Source organism: Phacochoerus africanus, chromosome 8 (genome assembly GCF_016906955.1).
Source record: "Phacochoerus africanus isolate WHEZ1 chromosome 8, ROS_Pafr_v1, whole genome shotgun sequence".
NCBI classification, from domain to species: domain Eukaryota; kingdom Metazoa; phylum Chordata; class Mammalia; order Artiodactyla; family Suidae; genus Phacochoerus; species Phacochoerus africanus.
Window position 1 is genome coordinate 61,647,183 of NC_062551.1, and position 13,779 is coordinate 61,660,961.

A 13,779-nucleotide genomic window follows, 5' to 3' on the forward strand; every position below is an offset into this window, starting at 1 on the left:
CACGAAAAAACAAAAGTTTCGACAGCTTTTAGGGGTCACATTTTAATATGGAAATTAGTCTATGGATCATTTTCTCCTTAAAAAATACAAGTGTGATGTTATTTTCAGTATTCTAATTTCTTACAAGTTCAAGTAGCTCATGACTGAGCCTTTGCATTTCTCACAAAGAATTATGCTCCTGCAGTTTCCTGGTGGCTTAGCCAGTTAAGGATCTGGCATTGTCACTGCTGTGGTGCAGGTTCAGTCCTTGGCCTGGGAAATTCCTCATGACCCAGCATGGACACACACACAGACACACAGACACACAGACACACACACACGCTCTGAATGGCCAGAGATGTTTGGAACAAAGGTTTCCAACAAAAACCGGTAGAGTTGCCCTCACCGTCCAACTTTCCTAACACAGGATGGCAGAAAATACATATTAAAAAATTCCGGGCTGGGGTCCCTTCCTCTTTCCAACATTGCCTGACCAGGACATAAATGCGACGCCAAACTGCAAGAGGCGTGGCCCACGAGTTGGCGAGAGCCCGCAGAAGCATTCGCCTTTGCCGTCTAGAGCCTTCGTCTCCGTTGCCTCCACCTCCCGTTTATTTTTGTTTTTAACATTAATGCTCAGATGGCTCAAGTGCAAACCAAGGGGCAGCCCTGTGGCGGAAGGTTGATAAAAGCGCACAGCGACCCTGGGTCTGTCTCGTCTGCGCTTCCACACAGGGAAAGCCCAGGCTCTTTCAAGGTCCAGCTGGACTCTGTGTGACAAGGGGTGACCTGTCACAGGAGGCTTTCTCAGGGCACTCATAGGCGCCTCTTCACTACATACTCTCAGGACAAAGGAAGATTCTCTTCTTTCTGCTGAGGGTGTCCTTCTGGGAATCCTCACAACGTCCTTCCCGGGAATGGTCGCTGCTGCTGATGGAGCTGCACCCACCGGTGACATGGTTCCTCTGCAGCATAAATTCTCTGCTTTTCATGGCATCCCCGAGGCGCCTCTCCAAGGGGACTACTTCTGCGTTTCAAGAGCTGCCCCCAAACCCTTTCCAGCATTCTTTGCACTCAGAGGGTTCTCCCTCCAGCCTAGATGCCCTCACCAATGGTGAAGGCGGAGCGGCAGGGGAAGGCCCTCTGCTCAAGTGTGAACCCGCTGGTGCTGCAGGAGGTGGGACCTGCGTTTGAAGGCCTTCCCACACTTGGCGCACCCGAAGGGCGTCTCCGCGGTGTGGATGACCGAGTGCTGCAGCAGGTACGTGCTCCGGTGAAAGGCCTTCCCACACTGGCCGCACTCGAAAGGCTTCTCCCCGGTGTGGAGCCGCTGGTGCTGCAGCAGCTCGGAGCCGCACCTGAAGGCTTTCCCGCACTCGGTGCAGTCGTAGGGCTTCTCGCCTGTGTGGATGATGTAGTGCTGGATGAGGTGTGCCCTGTGGCTGAAGGACTTCGCACACTCTTTGCATTCGAAGGGTTTTTCTCCAGTGTGGGTCCTACTGTGGCGAATGAAAGTAGAGCGGTGGCTGAAGGCCCTTCCACACTGGCTGCACACATAGGGCTTCTCCCCGGTGTGGATCGGCTGGTGCTGCAGGAGGTAGGACCTGCGTTTGAAGGCCTTCCCGCACTCTGCGCACTTGTACGGTTTCTCCCCCGTGTGGATGAGGTAGTGGCGGATGAGCGTTGAGCTCTGGCTGAAGGCTTTCCCACACGCGTTGCATTCGTAGGGCTTCATGCCAGTGTGAATCCGCTGATGGCGAACAAGGTACCACTTCCTGCTAAAGCCCTTGCCACACTGCTTGCATTTGTAGAGGTTATGAACCAGGGGGCCTTGTCCTGGTCCCTGGGGGTCACGGTCATGGAGGACATCTCTCTGAGAGATGCTTTCCTGTGCCACACTGTCATCTGGGCCCAACCCATCATTGTCAAGGCTCCTTTTCCCAGGATGGGTCTCCTTGTGGGCGTCTGTCTCTGGCCTCAGTTGACCTCTCTGCATGTCCAAAAGCCCTTCCAGATCCCTGGCTTGCCCCCGGCTAGAGTCCCTTGAAGACCCCAGAGTCAGGCTTCCTTGGAGCGAGGCTCCCTCGGACAAAACTGATTGAGACGTGCTTGGCTCTTCGGTCTGACATTTTGCCCTGTCACCTGAAAGGGACCCAATACACAAAGGAGGACGTTAGTTGATGCAACACAGAAGAGACAGAAGCAACACTTCAGTGGACAAGTGAGGATGCAAAGAAGCACCTCTGATGTTTGCTGTGTTCTTACATCAACATAACCTAGATTTCCCATTACTTGTTATGATTCTGGAACCTGGACAGCATTAGAGAGAAGATCGGCTGGCAGGGTGGACCAGGAGACAGAGGACTTGGGCTGGAGCTCCTTCCTTGAGGTCCACAGCAGTGGAGGGAGGCCAGATTTGATAACACGGCTTCAAGGACAGATGTCCCAGTGCTGAGAAGGGGCACCTACAGGACTGGGAAGAAAAGGGGCAGCTTCCCAGGGAGGTGGCCCACAGGCTGGGTCCTAATAGCGAGGCCAGAGCTGTCAGAAAGGAGAAGGGATGGAGAGACACGGTAAGGACAAATGGTACAACAGACAAGTTGGTGCTCTGTTGGGAGGCATCAGTGTGGTGTTGCCAGGGAGGCCTCAGGAGCCAGAATGCCCCAGTCGAGCCCTGCCTCTTGTAAGTGAGCTGAAATTGGATGGATCACTTTCTTCTTTAAGTCCTAACTTCCTCACCCGAGAGACTAGAAGACACAGTTCCCCTGGCAGTCGTGAGGATTAAATGAGAAAAATGCCCATGAAGCTCTCGGCACAGTTCCTGACCCAGTGTATTTGCTAAATTGTGGGTCATCATCCTTAGTATTTGTGGTGGTTAATTTTTTTTGTTTCTGGCTGCGCCCGAGGCATACAGGCGTTGCCAGGCCAGGGATCAAATGTGCGCCAGAGCAGTGCCACTGGATCCGTAGCTGCTAGGGCACTGGGGAGCTCCTGTGGTGGTTAATTTTATATGTCAACTGGGCTTGGCTACTGAGCCAAGCTGTTTGGTCAGACACCATTCTGGATGTTGCTGTGATGTACTTTTTACAGACGCCTGACATGGAACTCATCAAACTTTGAGAAAAGCAAGTAGCCCTTTATAATCCGGGTGGGCCTTGTCCAATAAATTAATGGCCTTAAGAGAAAAGAAGGAAGGGAGGGAGGGAGGGAGGCAAAATAGATTAAAAAAAAAAAAAGAAAGAAATTGAGAAAAGCCACAGATCCCCTTGGAGGGAAGGACTTCTGCCTTCAGACTCAAGCCTGCAGGCGTCTACTCTTCCAGCTTGCTGGCCTGCCCTGCAGATTCTGAACTCACTTAAGCCTTCACAATCTCACAAGGCCCAATCCATGTATGCCCACCTCCCTTGGCTCTGATTTCCTGAAGAAGCCTGGGCTTGTTCTCATTGTGGTCCCCGGCAGTCAGCATGACTGCAGCTGCCAGTAGCAAGAGCAAGTCATCCTGTTTGCAGGCCCAGGAAAGAGGCCCCAGTAGAAACCAACCCTGCTGCCACTCAGCCTCTAGAACTGAGACAAGAGGAGTTCCTGTTGTGGCTCAGCGGAAACAAATCTGACTAGTATCCATGAGGATGCAGGTTCGATCCCTGGCCTCGCTCAGTGGGTTAAGGATCCAGCATTGCCGTAAGTGTAGCTCTGATTCAGCTCCTAGCCCGGGAACCTCCATATGCTGCAGGTGGGGCCCAAACAACACCAAAAAAAGAAAAAAGAAAAAGAAAGAAAGAAAGAAAAGAACAGAACAGAACTGAGGTAAGAAATTTCTGTTAAGGCCCCACCCACACCCCTGCCAAAAGAAAAAGAACAATAAAACCCTATCCACAGGGACAGAGTGTAATCAGTGGGAACCACTGTAGCGGGAGCCACCGACAAGGAAGAGGCAGCAAGAACATGCCACTGTCCTAGAAATAGTCTATGTTGTGGCCGGGGTGGCAGACACTCTGGTTTATATAAGTGTCAAAAGTGTAGATGACCCCGAGGGATTGATGCATGTCACTGTACACTGATATTCTACAAAAATTACATAGATTTTAAACAAAAGTTATAGAAATGTATAGTTAGCCCTTGAATAACCTGGGTTTGAACCCCACGGTCCACTTACATGAGACTTCAGGGCCCCGTGTCTGTGGGTTCCACATCCAGGGAATCAACCAACCATGGACCAAAATACTACACAATCTAGGGGAGTTCCCTGGTGGTCTGGTGGTTACGAATTGGCACGTTCACCAACTGGGTCCAGGTTTGATCTCTGGTCTGGGAACCAAGATCCCCTATCAAGCCACTGCATGCCATAGCCAAAAACCAACCCTCCAGCCGCAAAATCCCAAAATACCACACAAGCTGCAGACGACGGAATCTGCAGACGTCAAGCTGTGCACACAGAGGAGCCAGCCTGTGGTAAAGGACTGCAGCACCCCTGGATTTTGATATCTGCGAGGGCCCTGGACCCAATCCCCACAAAGACCAAGGGACAGCTGCACATCGTTTCCAAAATGAGGCGACTCTTTCGAGAGTGATCAATGGTCTGGGGGCTATTACGGACCTAAAAGCATTTTTTTTTTTTTTTATGGCCACACCTGCAGCATATGGAAGCTCCTGGGCTAGGGGTGCAATCGGAGCTGCAGCTGAGGCCTGTACTACAGCCACGGCGACTGGGGATCTGAGCCACATCTGCGACCTACGCCGCAGCTTGCGGCATCGTCAGATCCTTAACCCACAAGCTATGTCCGGGATCAAACCCACATCCTCAGGGACACAAGTTGGGTTGGTCACCGCTGAGCCCAATGGGAACCCCTAAAAGCACTTGTTTCTATTCTGTTTTTCTGCAAGTGCAGGCAACTTGAGTGCATTTTAATGTGGAGGAGAGAGAGAATGAAGGCAGACAAGTTAGAAAGAAGAGGGAGGAATGAAGTTCCCTGAGAAGATGAAGGTATGGTGGCGGCTCTACTGGAGGAACTGGACTCCGCCTGAGACGCCCTCCACCGAGGGCAAGACGGGAAGCCATGGGCGAGAAACTGAGACAAGCCCTTAAGGGTTCAAGGGCAAGAAGCGGGACAGAGGCTTTATGACAATGATTAAAGCTAAGGCAGCAGGAATTCCTGTCATGGCTCAGCAGTTAACAAACCCGACTAGCATCCATGAGGATGCAGGCTTGATCCCTGGCCCTGCTCAGTGGGTTAAGGATCTGACATTGCTGGGGCTGTGGTGTAGGTCAGTGGTCACAGCTCCGAATGGACCCCCAGCCTGGGAACCTCCATAGGCCGCAGGAGCAGGCCTAGAAAGACCAAGAAAAAGCTAAGGCAGCAGCAAGAGAGGAAGAGGTGAAGACTCCGAGTGCATCTGAGTGGCTGCGGGACAGCAGGCAGAGACGGTATAAACCAAGTCGCTGAGTCCTCTCCTTGGGCACAAAGCTGACCCACGTTCTTCAGTCCTGAGCATCCAGCGGTGGCCAAACGCCGAGGTCTTGTCCCCGGGAGACGCGGGAACAGAGGACGTGTGCGGCCAGGTGTGGCCTCTCCCTTCCTCTCTCGTCTCCCCACCACCAGCTGGAATACCCTGACCTAAACTCAGAATCACGCCCTGACCTCAGAGGGTGCCTGACACACACTGTACCCTGATGTGAGAGAAACAGCCGGACCGACAAAGGGTTCCACACAGAAGCTCGAGGCACTGCTCCCCACGTGCACCGAAGGCTGCCGTGCACCCACCCACCTGCCCAGCAGCCACCAGCTCCTACCTGTGCACGTGCGACGTGAGCGGCCTCTCGTGACTGGCCACAGCTCCTGCCTATGCTCCAGCAGGTGGGTCAGCTCCGGCTGGGGAACTGGATGCCCTGGTGAGGGAGAAAGAAGCAGGATGTGGGTGGTGTCTTTTTTCTTTTTAGGGCTGCGCCTGCAGCATATGCAAGTTCCCAGGCCGGGGGTCGAATCAGAGCTGCAGCTGCTGGCGGAGGCCACAGCCACGCCAGATCCAAGCTGCATCTGTGACTATGCTGCAGCTTGTGGCAACGCCAGATCCTTAACCCACTGAGTGAGGCCAGGGATCGAACCCCCATCCTCATGGATCCTAGTCAGGTTTGTTAACCGCTGAGCCACAAAGGGAACTCCCCCACTTTTTTTTTTTTTTTTCTTTTTTGGCCACCCGCCCCCACCTCCCGTGGCAAATAGAAGTTCCAGGCTGGGCATCACACTCGCAATGCTGCAGTGACCCAAGCCAATGCAGTCAGATCCTTAACTCACGACACCACAGTGGGAACTCCAGGATACAGGTGTTTTGGTGAGAAGACAGAACCTCCCCCATCCCGCCTGGGACTGGATGACAGCAACGAAAAGACCATGCACGTAGCTGCTCCCAAAGTAAAGAAAATATCTATTTGTGACCTGGAAACGGAGGACACAAACACTACTCCCAGGTGGCAGCTGCGGTACAGGGGGGTGTGGCATCTACACCACACCCCACCCTTGAACTTCATCAGAAGCCAACCCTGTGCCGAGGCTTCTGTGCCACTGTCCCACGCAGCCACTGGACACCGGCAAGCTGAGTCCCTCCTTCCAGCACGTGTTTTCCGTTGTTTTTTGGCCACGCCCGAGGCATGGAGAAGTTCCTGGGCCAGAGATCAAACCCGCACCACAGCAGCAACAACGCCTGATCCTTAACCTGTGGTGCCACACGGGAACTTCCCATTTGTTTGTTTCTGCGGAGGGCTGTTTGGCTGTGCCCGCAGCAGGAGGGAGTTCCCGGGCCAGGGACCGAGTCCGAGCCACAGCAGTGACACCAGATCCTTAACCTGCTGAGCCACCAGGAACACCTAGCCATTCATCTAAGTCACTGCTTCTCAAACACCCTCTGCTTCAGAACCGCCCAAGGATGCCCAACCCCAACAGCAAACCAAAAAACAAAATTTATTGGGAGTTCCCTGGTGGCCTAGTGGTTAGGAGTCAGTGCTCTCCCCACTGTGGCCTGGGTTCAATCCCTGTCTGGGAAGTGAGATCCCACATCAAGCCGCTACACGTTGAAGCCAAAAAAAAAAAAATTTCATTATCATTTTTTTACTTTTCTTTCTTTTAGGGTCACACCTGTGGCATATGGACCCCAGACTAGGGGTCGAATTGGAGCTACAGCTGCCAGCTTAGGCCACAGGCATAGCAACGCCAGATCTGAGCCACATCTGCAACCTACTCCACAGCTCACGGCAATGCTGGATCCTTCACCCACTGAGTGAGGCCAGGGATTGAACCCAGGTTCTCACGGATAGCCAGGACCATTGCTGCTGAGCCACGACAGGAACTCCAAAATTAAATTTAAAAACGTCTTCGGGTCAGGCCCAGCCAGCACCATTTCTGAAATCTCGCCAGGGGACTCTCGTTCCCAGAGGCCTGAAAACGACAGGTGGACAGGAAGCAGCAAACGGCATCCCTGACCAGCAGTGACCCGAGGCAGGCAGGCCCCCCGGGCTGACTGTCATTCTGGGAAGGAAGCCTTTACTTGGACGTGGGATGGGTGGGCTGCGCAGGGGGCCTGCTGCTTCTGCCTTGGCCACAGCATTCCCGGAGGAAGCTGGCCTGAGGAGAAGGGAGGTGCTGGCTGGTGGGGGAGAAACAGAACCTTTGAGTCAGAGGATAATACAGCTGCTGCATCCAAGACGGCGGCCCTGCCTGCGGGCGTGCCCTCTGCAGAAGTGATAAATTTTCTCCCCGAGGGAGCTGCTTTTCTGAGACATGGAGCCAAATGCACCATCTCAGCGAGGACGGGGCTCTGCACAGACGTCTCCGGACCCACCAAGGACTCGACTGGCAGATTCCACCCTCAGCCCAGGATTCACGCAGACAGGCCACAGGACTGGGCACCAGCGAGTGCTGAGTGCCTGACACCGAGCTCAAGGCAGAGGCAGGAGCAAAGGAGACTCGGACGAGCCTTGGGGCGGCCGAGAGTTGAGCCCCCTCTGACTGCAGGGCCTTCTCTCACGCTGGTTCCCCCTCCGGGACTCTCTCATCACCCTCCCTCCCAGCCCTCAGCCTGCAGTCTCGGGTCCCATGACCCTTCCTGAGGTGCTTGTGGGACGCACCCAGTCACGTGATGACCCTCGCTTATATCCTCAACACCTTCTTTTTCTTTCTATGACTTATCACAAGTCAGCTATTCCTCAGCTGAACTCAGAGAAGGGGTCTGCACAGCACATCAGAGGGGCCACCATTACCAAGGGCTTCTCTTTAAAATGACTCAGTTTTGGAATTCCCTTCATGGCTCAGTGGTTAACGAACCTGACTAGAACCATGAGGTTGCAGGTTCGATCCCTGGCCTCGTTCAGTGGGTTAAGGGTCCGGCGTTGCCGTGAGCTGTGCTGCAGGTTGTAGATGCGGCTCGGATCTGGCATTGCTGTGGCTGTGGTGTAGGCGGACGGCTACAGCTCTAATTCGACCCCTAGCCTGGGAACCTCCATATGCCCTGGGTGCAGCCCTTGGAAAAAGACAAAAATAAATAAAAGAGAAGCCCTTTTTGATGGAGCAAATGAGGAAAGTCAGTTTCCCTTCCCATAAAGGGAAGTCTGCCACCAAAACACAGCAATGATGGGAGTTCCCCAGGCGGGGGCGGGTGAGGTGAGTTAAGGATCTAGCACTGTCACAGCTGTGGCGTGGGTTCAATCCCTGGCCTGGGAACTTCTGCACGTGGCGGGGGGCTGCCAAAAAGGGAAAAAACCAAACAAAAAACAAACACCACACAAACAACAATGAAATCAAAATAAGGCCGTCAGGGTCCTGGGGGATTCAGGTAGACTTCTCAGGGCTGGGAGCTAGAGGCCGTCCCCTCCGCTGAACAGAAAAATGAGCCACCACTAGGGACATGGGACATGCACTCACACTGATGGAGATTCCCCCTGACGACAATCAGCAGGCCGGACAGAGAAGGGAAAAGTACTGGCTTTTGCAGGGGTTCCTCCCTGGCATTTCAGGACATTCCTGTGCCGCTTTTCTTTTTTTTTTTTTTTTGGCTAGGGCCCCACCTACAGCATATGGAAGCTCCCAGGCCAAGGGTCGAATCAGAGCTGTAGCCGCCAGCCTACACCACAGCCACAACAATACAGGATCCGATCCGGCGTTGCCATGAGCTGTGGTGTAGGCTGCAGACGCAGCTCGGATCCCGCGTTGCTGTGGCTCTGGCGTAGGCCGGTGGCTACAGCTCCGATTCGACCCCTAGCCTGGGAACCTCCATATGCCACGGGAACGGCCCAAGAAATAGCAAAAATACAAAAAAAAAAAATACAGGATCCGAGCCAAGTCAGCGACCTACACCACAGCTCACGACAACGCCGGATCCCTAACCCACTGAGCGAGGCCAGAGATCGAACCCACAACCTCATGGTTCCTAGTCGGATTCGCTTCCACTGCACCACAACGGGAACTGCCCTGTGCCTCTTCTGAATGATGCCCCGCCCAGCGGATGGTTGTGGTCCTGGCCTCAGAAAACGTGTGATGATGATGGAGGGGCCAGGGACCTTTTTTCTTTAATGACCACATCCGATGCACATATCAGGCCAGGGGTCCAATCGGGCTGCAGCTGCCAGCCTACACCATAGCCACAGCAACACTGGATGAGGCCAGGGATCGAACCCACATCTTCGCCAAGATTACATGGATCCCTAACCCACTGAGACACAATGGGAACTCCAGCACCAGGGCCCTTCAATCTGAGACTGTGCTGTTCAGAAGATCCCTGGATGGCCCCGGTGACAGAGGCTAGGTGGCCATCTGCCTGACTCGGTCTCTCTTCTGAGAACAGGCCGTCCCCCAGGACCCTGTAGCAGGGCTGTGGGGACACTTGACCCAACCAGGCTGGACCAGTCAGCCTCCCTCCTGTGGAATCTGGAACAGGGACCACAGACTGAGGCCCGAGCGTGTGGGGACCTCAGCAAGGGCTGGTGTCCGGAAGGTCTAGAAGGACACTGTGTTTAATCCCCGATCCCTGATACAGACACAGAGACACCAGGCAGGAGAAGAAGCGCCTGGGAGGAGGAAAGGCGGCTCCTGTGACCCTGATCAGCCAGGAAACAAGGAGGCGGGGGTTCCTAGAGGCCTAAGAGGTGAGCACTTAGGAGTTCCCATCGTGGCTCAGTGGTTAACGAATCCAACTAGGAACCATGAGGTTGAGGGTTCGATCCCTGGCCCTGCTCAGTGGGTTAAAGATCCGGCGTTGCCATGAGCTGTGGCGTAGATCGCAGACGCGGCTCGGATCCCATGTTACTGTGTCTGCGGTGCAGGCCGGCAACTACAGCTCCGATTAGACCCCTAGCCTGGGAACCTCCATATGCCGAAGAAGCTGCCCTAGAAAAGGCAAAAAGACAAAAAAAAAAAAAAAAAGACGAGAGCACTTACCCAGTGAAACCAGGAGCCCACAGGTCTCCAGCATCACCTCCCAGTACAGGGTCCTCTGGTCCAGGTCAAGCTGTCCCCACTCCTCCTGGGTAAAGGTCACGGCCACATCCTTGAAGGTCACCGACACCTGGAGAGTCAGACGCAGGTGGTGGGACTGGCCTTGGGCCCCTGGGATCAAGCCTATCACTCGGGTGCTGGCGGAGGTGCAGAGAGACCCAGGCCTCCCAGGGCCAAGTCCTCTGCTGGGCTCAAGGGGAGGTGGAAGCAGACTTTGGACATAATGGAACTGTGGCTGAGAGCAAAGACTCCATGAGGGAATCCACTAGACACGACACAGTGGGGATCCACGAGGACCGTGGGGCAGACGGCGAGTCCTCGGGGGAAAAGGACCACGATGGTCATTCCAACAATGGCCGTGGCAGCCTCAGAGTCGCCCTGGTCCTCACGGTACACCTGCCCCAGGCTGGAAGCTTCACCTGCGAAGGTAAAGTCACTAAAGATCCCTTGCCCTGGAGCCAGACTTCCAGGGTTCAAATGAAGACCCTTAAACCTGATGCTTGCTGGCTGTGTGATCACAGGGAGGTCACGCCATCATCCCGCTAAGCCTCGATGCCATGGCAACACAACCACCATTCCCACTTCACCAGGCACTTTGGAGAACGAGAACCACGGAGCAGATGCTGGAGCGCCGGGCCCAGTTCAGCGCGCAATGTACTGTCACTGCTACGAATCCTCCCGCGGCCCACAAGGCAAGTGCCAAACTCTTCCCATGTCATGGCCAGAGGCCCGAGGACCGGGCAGCTCTAGGAAGTCACCCACAATCTCAAACTTGAGGAAGGGGTTGGCATTTGAACACTAGCAAAAGGCGACACAGCGGTGCCAGAATATAGGGCAGGCGGGGGGCCAGGGGTACCTTAACCAGAAGTAAAATAGCCAGGAAAAGGGTGTTCCAGCTGGGGTGCAGCGGGTTAAGGATCTGACGTTGTCTCTGCGACACTCAGGTCGCTGCTGAGATGGGGGTTTGATCCTCAGCCTGGCGCAGTGGGTTAAGGACCCGCATTGCCACAGCTGTGGCCCCGGTCATAGCTGCAGCTCAGATTCTCCCTGGCCCGGGAACTTCAAGATGCCACAGAGGTGGCCAAAAAAAAAAAAAGCCAGGAGGAGATTATCCTAAGACATGACACTGGTACAAGGGAAGCATGAAGAGTGGGCCCTGTACAGACCTGGGAGCAGGGCCCCAGATGAAGGACACTGCAAGGGCGGAAGCTGCCCGTTGGCAGGAATGTTGCCAGTTTAGGGCTGCCTGGCCAGCCGGAGTGAGCGGGGTAAGCACAGAAGGGAAAGGAGCCTGGAGGTTAGCAAGGGGCAGCTCAGGCGGAGCGCTGTATTTATTGTTAGTGTGATGGGAGCATCCGAGGGGGCGACCCAATCACTCATTTAACGTTTTACAGGCCCAGGCCATTCTGTCTGGGTCTTGGCACAGAGTAGCAACAGGTGCTCGTGTTTCGAGGCTGGAACGAGGTGCTAAACAAGCAACTAAATAAATGAGCAAAACAATGTCAGAGGGGCCCTCAGGTTCCAAAGTCAAGGTCACAGTGAGAAGACTCAAGAGGTTACAGTCCATGTCAGACGGGGCACCAGGGAGAGCCTCTCTCAGAACAGCACTCTGGAGTGAGTCTGAAACAAAGTGAGGAAGGGAGCCACGTGCGTGGGAAATTAACATATAAACCAAGTCCAGAGTTCCCGTTGGGGCTCAGTGGGTTAAGGATCTGGGGCTGCCACAAGCTGCGGAGTAGGCTGCAGACATGGCTTGGATCTGGCGTGGCTGTGGCTGTGGTGCAGGCCAGCAGCTGTAGCTGATTCAACCCCTAGCTTGAGAACTTTCCATCTGCTGCAGATGCAGCCATAAAAAGCAAAAAAAAAAAAAAAAAAACCACATAAGCCAAGTCCTGACAGAGATCAGGATTATGATAAGGTTACCCAATTATTTATTTATTTAATTTTTGGCCAAATCTGTGGCATGTGGAAGTTTCTGGACCAGGGGTCAAACCAGTGTCACAGCAGTGACCTGAGCTGCTGCAGTGACAAGGCCAGATCTTTAAACAGGTGCGCCAAAAGAGAACTCCTGATGAGGGACAGGGTACTTTTGATGGCACAGAGTAACCCAGAACCTCTTGTGAGTTTTTTTTGGTCCAAAGGGACCACACTCTCCTACACACTATCATCACAGACCATCTGAATGGACTCATTCTTTTTTTCATTACTTTTTGGGGGGGCTGCACCCTCGGCATGTGGATGTTCCCGGGCCAGGGACTGAACCCATGCCAGAGCAGTGACCCCAGCTGCTGCAGTGACTATGCCCGGTCCTTAGCCCACTGTGCCACAAGGGAACTCCTGGACTCGCTTTTCAAATGTAACAACCTCAAACTGGAAAACAGACTCAACGACTGTCAGTGGGAAGCTAGTTCTACTGGCTGTAAACTGAAAGAGAAAATTCCTTGGCCTTCTTAGGTCCCGGCCTTTCCTGACACCTTTTCTGTCCCAGCAGAGCAGCAACACGCAAATTGCTGCAAGCTACCGCTCCTCTTCCCCAGCGCAGATCTTAATCTTTGTAGAGGTTACAGGACAGGAAAGCCCAAGGATCAAATTCCCCCAGGGCTGAGGCTCTAAGATCAAGATAGGCTCAGGAGGCCCCTCGGTGGAAAGAGCCAGAGTGATGTTCCCTACACATTACCCATGTGCCTTTTCTAGTTCCCTCAACCCAGTTGAAGGAATTTTAATATTTCTATCTTATGTCCAAAAAAACAGAAGCCAAGGGCAGCAGAGGAAGTTGTTCACGTTCATGGCCTGGGGAAGGGGCACGGCTGCAACCCACAGAAAGCGCTCCAGCATGCGCTGCCCGCGCTCTTTCCTGCAGGTCGTTCCACGCGAGCAGCGGGGTCAGGGGGATTCTAGAAGCCACACCTCTCCCTTCCAGACTGCATCCCACTGACTGCCAAAAATGAGACCCTTCCCCTGGAGCCCTTGGCGTGGAATCCGACCCGGAGCACAACTGACCCCATCCCGAGGTGAGGACAACAATGGCCTGTACAGAACAGGAAAGAGAGTCACAGGACACCGCAATGCTACGCAGCGGAGCGCCTCGGCCACGTGGGTGGCGGCCCCAAAGGGCGTGGCCTGGCGCAGCGCGCACTCACCTGCCGCGCGGTCACCCACGCCGCCATCGGAGCGCGGCGAGTGCGGCGCCACGCTAGGGCGCTGGAGAGCGGTAGGCTAGTGGGCTCACGTGACCCTCGCCCAGGTCGCACAAAGGCGCACGCGGGTCCTCCTTGCGGCCCTCCCCGCCAGACTCCGAGGATCCAGGGCGAACTGACCCAGG

General features: G+C 54.4%; 1 protein-coding gene across 1 annotated transcript; it reads right to left on the minus strand.

Moving 5' to 3' along the window:
* Positions 1 to 324: 324 nt before the first annotated feature.
* ZNF550 (zinc finger protein 550) lies at positions 325 to 13,779 on the minus strand. The gene is made up of 4 exons (XM_047791948.1): positions 13,598 to 13,779; positions 10,401 to 10,527; positions 5,768 to 5,863; positions 325 to 2,121 (listed from the first exon to the last, which is right to left on the minus strand). Exons 1-4 carry the CDS (start codon positions 13,622 to 13,624, stop codon positions 1,127 to 1,129), a joined length of 1,245 nt encoding a protein of 414 aa, XP_047647904.1. The 5' UTR covers positions 13,625 to 13,779; the 3' UTR covers positions 325 to 1,126.

Bases quoted from the DNA above. Each gene is read 5' to 3' on its own strand.
- ZNF550 (XM_047791948.1), bottom strand. From the start codon at position 13,624: ATGGCGGCGTGGGTGACCGCGCGGCAG. The intron at 10,528-13,597 runs GTGAGTGCGCGC...CTGACTCTCCAG, and splicing joins CGTGGGTGACCGCGCGGCAG to GTGTCGGTGACCTTCAAGGA. The intron at 5,864-10,400 runs GTAAGTGCTCTC...CTCCCTCACCAG, and splicing joins TGGGCTCCTGGTTTCACTGG to GGCATCCAGTTCCCCAGCCG.